Source organism: Durio zibethinus, chromosome 17, assembly GCF_047325235.1.
Source record: "Durio zibethinus cultivar Kanyao isolate XHJ-2024 chromosome 17, ASM4732523v1, whole genome shotgun sequence".
Classification (NCBI taxonomy): domain Eukaryota; kingdom Viridiplantae; phylum Streptophyta; class Magnoliopsida; order Malvales; family Malvaceae; genus Durio; species Durio zibethinus.
The window spans coordinates 6,217,929-6,233,953 of record NC_143178.1 but is presented as its reverse complement, the minus strand read 5'-3'; the positions used below and the strand labels follow the sequence as shown (position 1 = coordinate 6,233,953).

Below are 16,025 nucleotides of genomic sequence, written 5' to 3'. Positions count from 1 at the left end.
TATTTCATTAAATTGACGTTTATATTCAATTAAAAGTACGATAAATTTAATTACATTACATTCAAAATTCGGTAGGATCCAAATGGTTACTTAGTCTAGCTAGAGAGTTAACTCATTTTCAATCCATTATTTAAAAAGAAAAAACTTTTTGAAAATAGATCATTGGTGATTTTTCCTTAATTGAAATACTCTTCAACGAAAATAAAAAACTTTCTTTTTATTTATATATTTTTAAGAGATTATGTTTGATTTTATTAGTAAAAAATTATTTAAAAAGTCCGAATTACGTTAACGTGATTTTATTTAACTATAATTTAAATTGAGTATTATTTTAAAAATTTTGATTTAGTTCAAAATCTTATGAATACGTGACGTTGTTACGTCTTAGATTAATTCCCACCTAATCATTGTTCCACCAAATAAACTTTTTTTTTTCTTCAACGTTTTTGTTTCTTCCCAGACACTTTAAATGTCCAAAAAATTATTATTATTATTTTCATTTTTCATGAGTTGAAAGAAATCTAAGAAACAATAAGTTATTTACAGTTTTCATAACTTTTTTTAATAAAAAAATAATTATCAAAAGAAAATTGATTGGTAATGATTATTTCAACAGGAAAAGATAGTAATGTAAATTAATTAGAAAAAAAAAAAAAAAAAAAAAGAACCTGTGGCCTTAGAGGGCTCACGCGGGGTGCGACATAAGCAGGCAGGCAACGTGAGCCGATATATGGGATAAAAGAACCTTCTTCGGCCCATTTATCAGCGGCCACAACTAGATTAGCAGCCGACATAACATTTTTAGAACCATTAAAGGATGATGTTAGATTGGTCCAGCCAAGATGGGCCCATTTTCATCCGACCCGTTTTTCTCCATAACCATTTGCTCTGCGCTTCTTCTTCTACTTTTTCTCTCATTGTAAAGAAAAAAAAAAAGGGAAATTAAATTGATGAGATCTTGAAGAAAAAGAGACATCCAGAGAGCAGGCAGCGTTTGCAAAAGTAGGCTATGGAGGAATCTGTACGAGAAGTGCTTTACGAAGCACGTCATCACGCCTCCAGGCCTTTCACATCCAATTACCCTCCCCTTCCTCTACAACAGGTTCTCCCTCCTCTTTCATTAAACTTTCTTGCTTCTTATAAATCAACTCGTTTTTACTATTTATGTTTACTCTTTTTTCCCTCTAAATTCAGTCAAATGAAGCTGATAAAGGCGGTTTCTTATCATTTCTTTACGCTCGAGGTATAGTAGATATTTTTTTAACTCTTTTTTTTTTGTTTAATTCAATTGTGACATGATTAGTGACTAATTGTTTTAGTACAATGGAAATTTTTAAATTTTTTTTTTGGGGGGGGGGGTGCTTTTGGATAAAGGCGTGAGTCAGCTTAAAGAGAAATGGGCTGGATACAAGAATCCGAAGAAAATGAAAAAACCAGTGTCTTTGTTTATATCCCCGAGAGGTGAGCGTATCGCTGTGGCTGCTGGAAATCAAGTCACTATTTTGCGGAAGGAGGATGATTACCTGGAGCCATATGGCATTTTTACTCGTAAGATTTATTTTATATTTATGTTCCATTATTTCTCTGATGAACATATATAGAAATTCTTTGGTTAATACTAAATAGACTATCCAGGATAAAAGATGCAGGGTAATTTAGATGTATGATAAGAAACACTTCTTGATGACTACTAAAAAGGAGTTCTTGTTATAAGATTCTACTCATCCTTGGATATGGCTCGAGGCGGAAGAAAAGAGTTCTTATTGCTTAAAGTTAGATTTATAAATTCCTCGTGTAACTCATTCCTTATAGTTTATAACTGTTTTCAACTTGGTTTCCATTTATCAGGGAGCAGCCTTATGTCGTGTATATGCGGAGCTTGGTCAGAATCTCATGATATTCTTGGAATCGTTGATGATGCTGATGTAATATATTTTATTAAGGCAAATGGTGAAGAGATAACAAGGATTACAAAGAGGCATCTAAAAGTATCTTCAGCAATAATAGGACTGATTGCACAGGACGATTCTGAAGTACAACGATCTTTCTTGTAAGCTTTTGTTTCCCAATGTCTTCCCTCTTTCTTGTTTTCTTTCTGGTCATGAACACATATAACAACCTTTGGTTCATAATCGAGTAGCATGGATTTCTAAATACCACAGAAAGTATAGAATTACTGCTTGTATGTAATTATGGACTTGTTTTCAGGTGTAGCTTCACCGTTCTGACGTCTGATGGAGCTTTTCACCATATTGAGATTAGTCAAGAGCCAAATGCCTCTATTTCCTCCAGAAACAATAGTGGCTTAGCTTTAAAAAGGCAATTCCCTCAGAATGTTTTCTGCTTTGACTATTATCCAGAACTTTCTTTGCTTGTTGTTGTTGGTAGTGCTGGCGACAGCTCAATTACTGCTACTGGGAAATCTGGTATGGTTTTATGCTTCATTTCCCTTGACCTTAAATGAAAACTTAGATTTCAAAGTTGAAGAGCCTTTATGCAGTTATGTACATGATTTACATCTTCTAGGTATAAGTGTCATATGATAAAGGATTGGAATGAGCAGATGAATTTTTACCATCATGTCCTTTTAACACGTTTCAGAGTTAATAGTTCTTTTTTACCTTTCTTCACAGGATCCTGCTATCTTTCTCTTTGTCGTAAACATCAGGATTTGGTTCTGGAGCCATTAGCCTCTACTCAGTTTGAGGGCCTTTATTGTGTGCAAAAAGCTTATGCAGGTCATGTGGCCTACCCAAAGGTGTTAATCTCACCCCGAGGGGATTATATTGCCACTTTAGATATTAATGGATGCTTGCACGTCTTTAAGCTGGATAAAGAAAGCTGTTCGGTTACAAATTTTGCTTTCAGAGGAAGAACTAACTCTCAAGTGACTGATAATCTGTTAAATGGATGCACAGAAATTTTAGTTGACATTGTAGATTTTACTTGGTGGTCTGACCACATTCTCACTCTTGCTAAAAAAAGTGGCCTTGTTACTATGCTTGACATTCTTAGTGGCCTGAGAGTAATTGAGAATGAACATGTATATTCTATGCCTGTTTTAGAAAGGGTACCAAAGTTTGAAGGATATCTTTTTCTTTTAGAGAGTTTATCATCCGCAGATAGCTTTGATTCATCTAATAGTAATAGAAGAGCAAATGACTTTCATCATAGAGAGCACACTTCTGAAGACAGATCCAATCAATCTGACATTTCTAGGTTGCATTGGAGTTTGATATCATATTCAGAGAGATCTATTCCTGAAATGTATAAGATTCTAATTGGTAATTACAAGCATCAAGCTGCCTTGGACTTTGCTGATCGTCATGGGTTGGATAGGGATGAAGTTCTGAAGTCACAGTGGTTGTGTTCTGGCCAAGGAATAAATGACATAAATACATTCTTGTCAAACATTAAAGACAAAGTTTTTGTGCTTTCTGAGTGTGTTGATAAAGTTAGCCCATCAGAAGAAGAAATGAAGGCTTTACTTGCATATGGGCTGCAATTAACTAGCCGATACGAATTTTCTAAATCAAACAATGAAGAATGTGGTGAGATTTGGGATTTCCGTATGGCTAGACTTCAGCTGTTGCAATTCAGTGATAGGTTGGAAACATTTCTTGGGATAAACATGGGCAGGTAATGTATTTTCCAAGCTTTTAATAGTTACCTCCACTACTAATTTTGGCTGTATAGAGGTTTCCACTTTCTGTTTGTTTCTACTGATTGACCACTTAATGAGATAGGCTTCTGTAGGTTTTCTATGCAGGAGTACAGCAAATTCCGTGTTATACCAATGAGTGAAGCAGCCATTACACTTGCTGAAAATGGAAAAATCGGGGCTTTAAACCTCCTTTTCAAGCGTCATCCTTATTCACTGGCACGCTTCACGTTAGATATTTTGGCTGCTATTCCTGAAACAATTCCTGTGCAATCGTATGTGCAGCTTCTTCCTGGGAGGTCTCCTCCAACAAGTATTGCTATGAGGGAAGAAGATTGGGTTGAATGTGACAAGATGGTAAGTTTTATTAATAAATTACCTGAGAACCATGACATTGGTAATCAAATTAGAACTGAACCTATTGTCAAGAGGTTGCTAGGATCTTTTTGGCCTTCAACAGATGAACTGGGAGTTTGGTATAAGCATAGAGCTAGAGATATCGATTCCTATAGTGGGTTGCTAGACAATTGCTTCTACTTGGTTGGCTTTGCTTGTCAGAAGGGTATCTATGAGTTAAAGCAGTTTCATGAGGATATCTCATACCTGCACCAGCTGGTTTATGCTGATGAGAATGGTGGTGAAATAAGTACCAGTATGAGCCTTGTTGCTTGGGAACAATTATCTGACTATGAAAAATTTAGAGCAATGCTTCATGGTTGCAAAGAGGAAAGTGTGGTTGAATCGTTGCGGAACAAGGCAATTCCATTTATGCATAAAAAATCCCAGAGTGTTACCTTGGCTGCCCAAGACCAGATTGCAGATGGCCATTCTCTAGTAGATCATACTAAGGGTGATTCATTTCTGGTTAGATGGCTGAAAGAGATTTCTTTGGCAAACAAAGTAGATGTGTGGTTGATGGTCATTGGGGAAGGGTGCAGGGAGCTCCAAAGCAGTGGCTTCTTCAAGGATGAGGTTGAAGTCGTAGATTGTGCTCTGCAATGTGTATATATATTTACAGTCACAGATAGGTGGAGTACCATGGCTGAAATATTTTCAAAGCTTCCACGTAAGCAAGGTAATTTCTGCCTCAAATGAACCCAACTTGGGCTTGCACAGATTATTATACATTTTACTTATTTTCTGATCTATTGATTTTTTCATCATTACTCAGCTTCATATAATTTTTCAAAGTGAGAAAGGACTTGGAATGAATTATGAATTTCATTTCTTCTTGGTAATGCCCTTATATTGTGTAGATAGTGGTTTGGTCCTATCATACTGGAATATGTTAGGGGTATGTGAAAGTCATTTAGTTTAGGAAATAAGGGTGTATAAGGTTTAAATTAGGACTGTAAAGAAGATGAAGAGTTTTGAATGAATTAAAATTTTAGAAGAGGCATCTGCTCTTGTTATCTGTCTTTCTCCTTCTTTTCATTCTTAAGGGATTGATTTCTTTCATTGCTTTACCTAGATCCCCCACTTCTTTGATTCTATATTCCTTTATAATTAACCCTGATCTTTTATGCTCCATCTATAATTAATTTTACAGATTCTGAAATATGTATTGGCAACCTTGATCGAAGATGCAAAGTGGCAGAAGGCCATATTGAAGCAGGGAGGCTTTTGGCATTTTACCAGGTTTGTCTTCTCTCTTCTATGCTTTTTTCATGAGAAATGTGAGATATGAATATCCTTTTGAATTATTTCCCTTTTAAGCATCAATTTGAGGTGTTTATCCTGCAGAGCTGAATCCTATGAGTAGACAGACTATGATGGTGATATTTTTTATTTACAGGTCCCAAAACCAATGAATTTTTTCTTAGAAGCCCATTCAGATGAAAAAGGTGTAAAACAGATTATTCGCCTCATACTTTCAAAATTTATTCGCCGACAGCCTGGCCGATCAGATAATGAGTGGGCAAACATGTGGTGTGATATGCAGTGCTTGCAGGAGAAAGCCTTTCCTTTTCTGAACCTTGAATATATGTTAACAGAATTCTGCAGAGGACTGTTAAAAGCAGGGAAGTTTTCTCTTGCAAGAAGTTACTTAAAGGGTACGAGTTCAGTTGACTTGGCAACAGAGAAAGCAGAAAATCTTGTCATTCAAGCTGCAAGGGAGTATTTTTTCTCAGCTTCAAGTCTGGCTTGCTCAGAAGTAAGTTTTCCTGGTCTGTTGTGGTTTAGGATATACAGAAATGGCTTAATAAGTTAAGAATTCTAGTAGCTTCTTTCTAAAAACTTGAAGTTATGTCTTTGTATGATTCTTCTGTTATGATCATTAATGTCAATAAAGTCCCTGTTCAACTGAATTTAGCTTTCATTTTAACCACAAGCTGATGACAACATAAATTCATACTTGTGGTTCAGTGATTTCAAAGTGAATGAAATATACTGATTTTCATTTTGTTTTCATTCAGAAACCAAAGTATTGATTTTGTTGCTGTAACTTGTTTCAGATCTGGAAGGCTAAGGAATGTCTAAATTTATTTCCAAGTAGCAGAAGTGTTAGAGCAGAGGCTGATATTATTGATGCACTTACTGTTAAACTTCCAAACCTTGGAGTGACTCTTCTGCCTATGCAATTCAGGCAAATAAAAGATCCAATGGAAATTATTAAAATGGCAATCACAAGTCAAGCTGGAGCTTATCTACATGTTGATGAACTAATTGAGGTTGCCAAACTTCTTGGATTGAGCTCCTTGGATGAAGTATCAGCTGTTGAGGAAGCTATTGCTAGAGAAGCTGCAGTTGCTGGTGATCTGCAGTTGGCCTTTGATCTCTGCCTTGTTCTGGCCAAAAAGGGTCATGGTCTTATTTGGGATTTATGTGCTGCTATAGCAAGGGGTCCTTCTCTTGAGAATATGGATATAAGTTCTCGAAAACAGCTACTGGGTTTTGCTTTGAGCCATTGTGACGAGGAATCAATTGGTGAGTTGCTCCATGCATGGAAAGATTTAGACATGCAAGGACAGTGTGAGACTTTGATGACATTGACGGGGACAAATTCTCCGAATTTCTCAGTTGAAGGTTCCTCAGTCATCTCACTTCCAGGCTACAGTATTCAAGATATTGTTGACTTGAAAATTTCCTCTGGGCTGATTGAAGGGTTTAACAGTGCTGATCAAGAAATTCATTTCAATAGTATTAAAAATACACTTTCTCTTGTTGCCAAAAATCTTCCTGTTGAGAATGGGACAAATTGGGGGTTGCTTTTGCAAGAAAACGGAAAGATTTTATCTTTTGCTGCCATACAACTTCCATGGTTGCTTGAATTAACTAGAAAAGCAGAGTACAGTAAGAAATTTACTTCTGGCTTGATTCCTGGGAAGCAATACGTAAGTGTAAGAACACAAGCTATGATAACTATTTTGTCCTGGTTGGCAAGGAATGGTTTTTCTCCCCAAGACGATTTGATTGCTTCACTGGCAAAATCGATTATAGAACCACCAGTTACTGAAGGGGAAGATGTTGTCGGTTGCTCCTTCCTATTAAATCTTGTGGATGCTTTTAGTGGGGTAGAAGTAATAGAAGAGCAGCTGAGAACCAGGGAAAACTACCTAGAAACTTGTAGTATCATGAATGCTGGCATGACCTATGGCATCTTACATAATACTGGAGTTGGTTGTGAAGGTCCTGCTCGGAGGAGGGAGCTGCTCCTCGGGAAGTTTAAAGAGAAGAATAAGCCACTTAATGCTGGTAATAGACCTTATTTGTGTAGTTGAATGCTCAAAACAAGACTGCTTAATTATGCTCACCCAATCCTACCTGCGCTTCTATGTAATGATGTTATTAATCTTTTTCTCTTTGACATGTTTTCAGATGACATAAACAAGATCGATGAAGTACAGTCCTCATTTTGGAGGGAATGGAAACTGAAACTAGAAGAGACAAAGCGTGTAGCAGATCATTCTAGATTGTTAGAGCAAACAATTCCTGGGGTTGAAACTGCACGCTTTTTGTCTGGTGATGTCAGCTACATTGAGTGTGTTGTTTTTTCTCTAATTGAATCCTTAAAGTTGGAGAAGAAGCACATTTTGAAGGATGTTTTGAAATTGGCCAATACCTATGGCTTGAACCGAGCTGAGGTATGTGGGCATTCATGTATATATTTCATAACTCGTAATGATAGATTATATAGCATGCCCTTTTAAGCCATTAAATGACAATTTTTTAAAAAACTTTTGCAGGTAATACTTCGGTACTTAAATTCAATCCTTGTTTCTGAGATTTGGAGCAACGATGATATTATGGCTGAGATCTCAGAAATTAAAGGAGAAATACTTGGTTATGCTGCTGAAACTATCAAAACCATATCCTTGATTGTATACCCTGCCATTGATGGTTGCAATAAGCAGCGCCTTGCTTGCATATATAGCCTTCTTTCTGACTGCTATAAGAAGTTAGAGGAAAGCAAAGAACCTTTACCGGTGATGGTCCCAGATCAACCACATGCATTTGCTCTAGGGTTGGCTCATTATTACAAGGTTATTGAGCAGGAATGTAGAAGAATTTCCTTTATTAAGGATCTAAATTTCAAAAATATTACGGGATTAGGTGGTTTGAATCTTCAGTGTTTCAGCAGTGAAGTCTACACTCATACTGATGAATTTAGCTTAGAAGCTTTGTCTAAAATGGTAAAGACTCTGGTCAGCATCTATACTAATTCAGTGCCTGAGGGTCTTATATCATGGCAGGATGTCCACAAACATTATATCCTGTGTTTATTGACAAATTTTAAGGATAGAGTTAGAACAGAGTTTAGCACTAACAACCCTGAAAGCTTTCAGAACCTAACCAGTGAACTTGAGCAGATATATGACTTGTGTAGAGTGCACATCAAACTCTTGGAACATTCAGAGGTATTGGACGTTATGAAGCAATATTTCACTGTAATCATACCTCCATATGGTGCTTATGGGAATGTACCTGATAACTCAACATGGCAGGCCTGCATCATATTCCTTTTGAATTTCTGGATCAGATTGACTGAAGAAATGCAAGAATTTTCTTCCAGTAAGATTTCCATAGAAAATACCAGGTTCCACCCAAATTGCTTAATGAGTTGTTTAAAGGTTTTCATGAGGTTGGTGATGGAAGACTCTGTTTCTCCTAGTCAAGGCTGGAGCACCATTATTGGCTGTGTCAACCAGGGTTTAATTGGTGACCTTTTTGTTGACATTTTCATTTTCTGTAGAGCCATGATTTTTTCTGGTTGCAGTTTTGGAGCTATTTCAGAAGTATTTGTTGAAGCCCTACAATATCATGCAACCACTCTAACTGCACCTGCTGACACCGAGTTCCAGGATCTTCCACATTTCTATTTAAAAGTACTAGAACCAATTTTACAAGATTTGGCTGATGGGCCTCAAGAACACCAAAAATTGTATCAGTTGATGTCATCGCTGAGTAATTTAGAAGGTGATTTGGAGGAGTTGAAGAAAGTAAGATGTGCAGTTTGGGAAAGGATTGCCAGATTCTCTGAAGATTTGCAGCTAGCTGGTCATGTTCGAGTTTATGCCCTAGAGCTTATGCAATTTATCACAGGTAAAAATACGAAGGGTTTATCCTCTGAGCTACTGCTAAATGTTCTCCCATGGCTAGGGTGGGATGAGTCACTCTGTGCAAGTAACAAGGCTCAATATACTTCCAATGAAAGGTTGCCTGAGCAAATAGATAATTCCAGCAGGTTAACAAGTACTTTAGTTGCCCTCAAATCATCTCAGCTTATGGCAGCCATTTCTCGTGACATTGAAATTACCCCTGATGACCTCTTGAATGTTGAAACAGCAGTTTCTTGCTTCTTGAAATTGTGTGGAGTTGCCAATGCAGATCATGATTTTGATGTTTTGATATCCATTTTGGAAGAGTGGGAAGGACTTTTTGTGATTAAGAAAGAAGAGGTAGCCTCTATGGTATTATCTGATGCTGAAAATAACTGGAGCAATGATGATTGGGATGAGGGATGGGAGAGCTTTCAGGAAGTTGAACCTTCGGAGATAGAAAAGAAAGGGGACTTACTTTTGGTCCATCCTTTACATGAGTGTTGGACAGAGATTTTCAAGAGCCTTGTTAAAGCATCTCGATTTCGACATGTCTTAAAGCTGATTGACCAGTCCATTTCAAAATCTGGTGGAGTATTGCTTGATGAAGGTGGTGCAGGGATCTTGAATGACATTGTACTTGGAGTGGACTGTTTTATGGCTTCAAAGATGATGCTTTTACTGCCTTATGAAAGGTTGCAGTTGGATTCTATGAGTGCACTTGAAAGCAGGTTGAAACAAGGAGGTACCTCTGACATCGGCGATGACCACGAGTTCTTAATCCTAGTCCTGTCCTCGGGGGTTCTATCAACTGTTATCAACAAATCTTCCTTTGGCACCGTTTTCTCCTATGTCTGCTACTTAGTAGGCAATTTCTCTCGCCAGTTCCAAGAAGCCCAATTGTCAAGGCTTGGAAAGAAAGGAAGCAAAGAACGTGGAAACAAGGGAGACATCTTAGTTCTATTTGCAAGAATCTTGTTCCCCATGTTCATATCAGAGCTTGTTAAGGCAGAGCAGCAGATTCTAGCAGGATTTCTTGTCACTAAATTCATGCACACAAATGCTTCACTTGGCCTCATCAACGTTGCAGAGGCTAGTCTTAGAAGATATTTGGAGAGGCAACTCCACGTACTAGAACATGGCAAGTTTGCTCCTGAGGAAATGGGTTCTTCTGAACAATTAAAGAACACAGTTTCAAGCTTGAGGGGCAAGTTAGGGAATTCGCTTCAATCCGCCTTGCCATTACTTCCTAGGAATGAAAGATATAGGTAGAAAAGCTTGCTGAGAGCTGTCAAAAATTATTTGAAGACAATAGTGCTAGAGATTGCATAATCATTTTGTGTGAACCGGCAAGACCATGAAAATGAGTTTTGTATACTAAGCAAAAGACATTCTTGTATCTGTTTTGGATGATATACAAAATTTTTACGTGGGTCAATGTCCCAAACCTTACCTGAGTGGAGAAGTTTTCATATATCGTGTAAACATCATGGATGGAGGATGTAGTTTGTGTGATCTGTTGATTACGAGAAATCATTTACATCTTGTCCATCTGGATATAGTTTAATTTGCATGTGGTTCGACTGTAGTCACTAAAAACACTTTAATACTCTCCTCCAACGTGGCCTGTCTTCTGAATCACTCGAGAGACTTGAGATGGTAACTTTCATGTTTCACCGAACTAGATTTTCTACCATAAAAGCAGAAGGAACAGTTGCACATTTAAAAAAAAAAAGGTAGCCTTTCCTTCTGGCTTTCTCGCCTGTCCCTATTAAACTAGAAAGAGGATCGCTGTCTTAGGATGCTTCAAAATTAGAGTTTTGAGAAACTCCTCGAGGACAAAAGAGAAAAATTGACAAATTACCTGCTGCTGCTATTTGTCTTAAAGATATTCCGTCTTTTGGATCGTCACAACCTTGCAACTGCTTTACGAGGTCAGCATAGCAACATCTGCTGTTTAGTTTCTATTTATTTGGTATGTTTCAATTTTGTAAAACCTATTTCATTTCCATTTTCACTTAGTGAATATAGCAATCAAATTCCAAATCCCTAACTCAATGGAATCCACGCATCATTTGTTAATTTGATCTAACAATTTAATACATTAAAAATATATTTATTATATAAGATTATGATAAAATAAAATAAAATAAAATAATATTAAATTAAATAATATTTGATATGTACGAAAATTTAAATAAAATAATTTATTTATTAATTAAAATTATCTATTATTAAAATTTAAATTATTATCGTAATTTTTTAAAATATAATATAACACATAAATGTAATTCTATGAATTAAAAAAAATTCTTCCCCACTTTAGAAAGAATAAACCATCTTGTATCAAAAAAATAATTCATCCTTATAATTATATCTTTCTATTTAAATACAAATAAAATATATTATAAAATTATTATTATTCTGTCATGTCATATCATATCTATCATTTTATACGCCAATGTGTCCTAAAAATCTACCGTCAGCCAAGATGCCTCGAAGAACTAATCACTTGGGTATCAAAGAGATAAAAGGGGCACAATCTTTAATTGCAGAGGCATTATTAAAAGTGACAGATCCCATATGATGCCTCGGCTAGATGTTATTGCAATTTCACTAAAAAGAACATAGAGGGCAAAAAGTGATACAAATTATAGACCAGTTTTATAAAACAATAAGATAAGAACTATAAAAGGTGGATATTTGCTTTCCTACTTTAACAGATAAAAAGATTTTAACTACCGAGCTGATCTACTGACAGCCCAAAACAATCATGGAAACTCAAGTGACCCACATCTTCTTTACTGGGCACACCACTATTTTCTTATGCATTTTGATCTCTACTACAAAATCAAACTACAACCCTCCACCGAGCAGGAACTGTAACAGTATATGCAATGAATTACGACGTTTTAAACCTGCCAGGAGTCCTTGGTGGCCTCTAGGCCCAATATCATTCAACTCAATCATTTAGTGGCTCCGACTCAGGGTCCCTTTCCTTCATTGCTGTCCAATTTTCCATCTCTGAAACAAAAACCACCAAAAAGTTGAGAAGCGGAAGACCAGATATCCATAATGCGGCAGGAATATGAAGGATTTTGATTTGATATAATGTTATACATACTTGGCTTGTCTGAAATTGCCATCAGCCGCCTTTGCAAGATAGATGCCACAAAGAGGAAAATTGAGCACATACCAAACATAACAGTGATGGGAAATGCATCAACCTTCAGAGGCAAAACCAATATAGCTGATTAGTAACAGAATTAAAGCCTAAAGGATCAACCGGCACATATAATATATATATATATATATGGCACATGATAAAAAATTGAAGCTATTATAGCAAAGCCTATAACATACATTGTACAGCACAATGCAGACAAAGATATTGAGAGGAATGCGGAAAAAGTTCATAATAGTGCTCCTAGCCTCTTCCGGGATGTATTGGGATCTCATTTTCATAATGGATGGCCAGAATATCCCTACACAAGCCTCAAAAGTACAGAAGCCAAGAAGCTGAAGACAACCTGCAAATGAGATGCTTCCACCTTTCACTTTAGAAGGTGCTACCAAGAACTGTAGCAAATTCATCTAGTTAGGAATCAATTAAAGATTAATCCACACACACACACACACACACACAAACACACAAAGGGATGTTGGAACATACATTGGTTATAATGGGAAGCAGGAGAGAGGCAGAGGAAATCACGAAAACAATCTGCATGTAGCTTTCTACCCTGGGTGATGAGCGAGCCATCAATCGAGATGCAAGGGAGCTTCCCAACATTGAAGCCAACATGAATGTAGCAAAAATAAAACCATGAGGGATCTCCTCATCATTGGGGCTCAAAGCAGGAGTCCAAAGGAACACAAAGGTGTACATTGAACCTTCAAACAGAGACTGGATGGCACCCAGCAATGCAATTTTTTCATCTGAAGTACACAGAAGATTAGAGTAAGGAGGGGAACAAAAAGAAAACAAAGGAAAGAATCAATGCATGATGGAGGATGACTGACAACAAGTAACAAGGCATCAAGAGACAGTACTTGGCTGGCAACATGTCAATCTGATCAATGCATTGAGTTTTAAAGTAAATATTGAACTCTATGTTACCAGAAGCTATTGCCACAGCAGCACCCCTGAACTGGGTAAGCAGGTCCTTATTTTCTGAGGGATCTCCAAAATTTTCAGTCCATGATGATAAAATAATGGCCATTCCAATAGCAAGAAAGCATGCAGCAGCATCAAAAGGAGCCACAGGTCCAAGGGATAATGAATCAACAAGTAGGTTCCCAAACAACCCAGACAAAATGGCAACAAGACCATTGCCAAGAAATATTGCCTTTGAAAATGTCAGTGACAACCATTGTTGCTCAAAGCCCCTCTGCAAAGTTTAGAAGAAGAAACAGAATTGTCAGAACAAGATTAAATTTAAAGGAGATATCAACATCAATTGCCGCAGATAAAGCTCATAGAAGAAAGAGGCCGCAGATAAAGCTCAAAGAAGAAAGAGGCTAAGCAGAACTAGATGGTTCATGCCTTACCATCTTTGAAAAAAATGGTGGAAAATTCAAGATATGAAGTTAGCTTATTCATATATCATGTGCAATATGATAGATGCAAACTAAACATCTTAACATTGTTTTTTTTTTTTTTCAAAATTGGGCAGGGTGGGAAACAACCTGACAGGGAGCAACATAAAGCATATAGAATACTAAAAATATAAGTAAAGGGCACATAAGTTAACACATCTATAATGTGAACTGTAAGCTTGCCTGATATGTATTAAGAGTAAAAGGCACAGAAGCAATGTCTCACCTTATTATGTTCAGCAACAAGCCATGACTCAAATGCTGAAAAGAGAAGAGAGGTGGCAATACCTCCCAAAACACGGCCTATCATCAAAACTTTGTATTCAGGAGAATGCTTGGTGATGCAGCTAAGTATGTAAGTTATGCAGTAAGTAACACATGCCCTCCTTCGGCCCCTGAATTGAACAAATGAAGGCATTTTTATATTAAGACAAGATATTTCATCTATAAAGTATGGAAAGAGCACAACAGAAGCCAAAGTAAAAACTTACTGTTTGTCAGCTAGAGATCCAACAATTGTCCCAAACAACATGGAGGATCCAAAACCAGCAATAAAAAGCTGCCCAATCTCCCCTTTTCCAAAGCCATATGTACTGTATAGATAGTAAACATATGGACCCTGCAGCCAGTCTCCAGCTATTGACACATAAAAAACCACTTATCAAAACAGCAAGCTAGATGCATGCCCAATAACCACAATTATATAAGAAGGTTATCTTTCACAATAACAGAACAGATACCTACATATAAGATCATACCTCCAAAACTAATTACAGTCAGAAGGTAACCATATTGGGTAAGTTTTCTTTTTAAAAGATAAACAAAAAGATCCCCAACCATAAGTAGTAAAATGTTTATGATGCACTCAAATGAGATTGTGAATTACCCGAATCAAGCAACATTGTTATTAAAGGTTTGTATCAAGAGGTAGATTAACCACAAATTTTGATACAATAAGTCAAATTCATGACTGTTAAATGTTAATCCCAAGGAGACACCTAGAAAGCGCCATCCATCCTATTGCCAAGAAACTAATTGAATATAATGCAACCTTGTTTTGATTTCAACTAGTATTACTAGCAAGGAAAAAAAATTTTAACTGGGGATGCCAAGCAGTTGTACCAAACTCAGCAAGAATTAAGATTTGTACTCTAGCCTCCAAGAACAATGGACAGCTTAATCCTCAAAGTTTAGGTCGTTTCTTTATCCAAACCATCATCTACCAGACAGAACCATAAAACCAAGTAACAGTGACCTATCTCCAACCCACAAAAAAAAAAAAAAAAAGAACAGAGGCCAGATCCAATGTCTGAAACACTAAACAGAAAAGGACAGAAAATTCACATATCAGTTATTGGAAGTCATTTTCTTATACTCTTTCCTTTTCTTTTACAAGCTAAAGCAAAACATGTATCCCGTTTCCCATTTTCCATTTCCAAAGCAAAGAAAACAGTACTTTTCAAAGCGGTCATTAATAAAAAAAATCATTATCCAGAAAAAAAAAAACCAGAAAAACACCACAATCACACTGTGAAACGCAAATCGAAGAAATGGGTATCCGGATTCACCAAAAAAAAAAAAAAAACCAGCATTAGATCAGATCCATGTTAATGTATAATAAAAGTGAGATCTAAAGGATATAAAAGGAAATTAGATCTGGGCAAATAAAACCAAGGGAGTTAGTTACCCATCATGAGAGAATAAACAAAAAGGTAATTGTTCTTGAAGGAGTTGAAAGCAGGGGATGTGTTGATTCGATCCTTGCTGCTCTTGCTTAGCTCTAATGCTGCCACCACCACTCCCAATGCCCCGAACACCACAAAGCAGAACAGCTCCATTGCTGCTGTCTACTGCCCAAACCCACCCAAATTCTTCCTTCTACTTCTGAGAGACTCAGAGAATTATATAAAGCTGTGAAGCCAAAACCAATGTGTCCCCTGCACACTGGGATTCTTTTTTTAGTGCTTTAAAAGAATGATATATATATATATGTATATATATATATATATATATATCGAGCTTCGAAGGAGATTGGGTATTTATCCCGTACCTAACCTCTGTTTCAGTGCGTTTCTTGAAGAGTGATTTTAGTAGTTATACCTTTGGTTTGATGGAGGAAAACTGCAGGTCGATTTCAAGAGGTACAATGGGTAATCAGTGGAGGTTGTGGAAGATATGGTGGGGACGACTAACACAAGATAAAAACCAAGGGGGACGCGTTTTTA

General features: G+C 36.8%; 2 protein-coding genes across 2 annotated transcripts; one reads left to right on the top strand and one right to left on the bottom strand.

The window, feature by feature from the left end:
• Window positions 1-916: 916 nt before the first annotated feature.
• LOC111280207 (neuroblastoma-amplified sequence protein) lies at window positions 917-10,658 on the top strand. Its single transcript, XM_022867403.2, has 12 exons — window positions 917-1,102; window positions 1,195-1,243; window positions 1,375-1,548; window positions 1,849-2,050; window positions 2,209-2,426; window positions 2,634-3,639; window positions 3,757-4,736; window positions 5,211-5,299; window positions 5,457-5,816; window positions 6,118-7,357; window positions 7,481-7,746; window positions 7,849-10,658. Exons 1-12 carry the CDS (start codon window positions 1,010-1,012, stop codon window positions 10,471-10,473), a joined length of 7,302 nt encoding a protein of 2,433 aa, XP_022723138.2. The 5' UTR covers window positions 917-1,009; the 3' UTR covers window positions 10,474-10,658.
• A 1,185-nt stretch (window positions 10,659-11,843) lies between these two features.
• LOC111280198 (uncharacterized) lies at window positions 11,844-15,776 on the bottom strand. The gene is made up of 8 exons (XM_022867393.2): window positions 15,488-15,776; window positions 14,292-14,436; window positions 14,027-14,195; window positions 13,322-13,592; window positions 12,875-13,140; window positions 12,565-12,780; window positions 12,326-12,428; window positions 11,844-12,225 (listed from the first exon to the last, which is right to left on the bottom strand). Exons 1-8 carry the CDS (start codon window positions 15,636-15,638, stop codon window positions 12,164-12,166), a joined length of 1,383 nt encoding a protein of 460 aa, XP_022723128.1. The 5' UTR covers window positions 15,639-15,776; the 3' UTR covers window positions 11,844-12,163.
• Window positions 15,777-16,025: the final 249 nt, after the last annotated feature.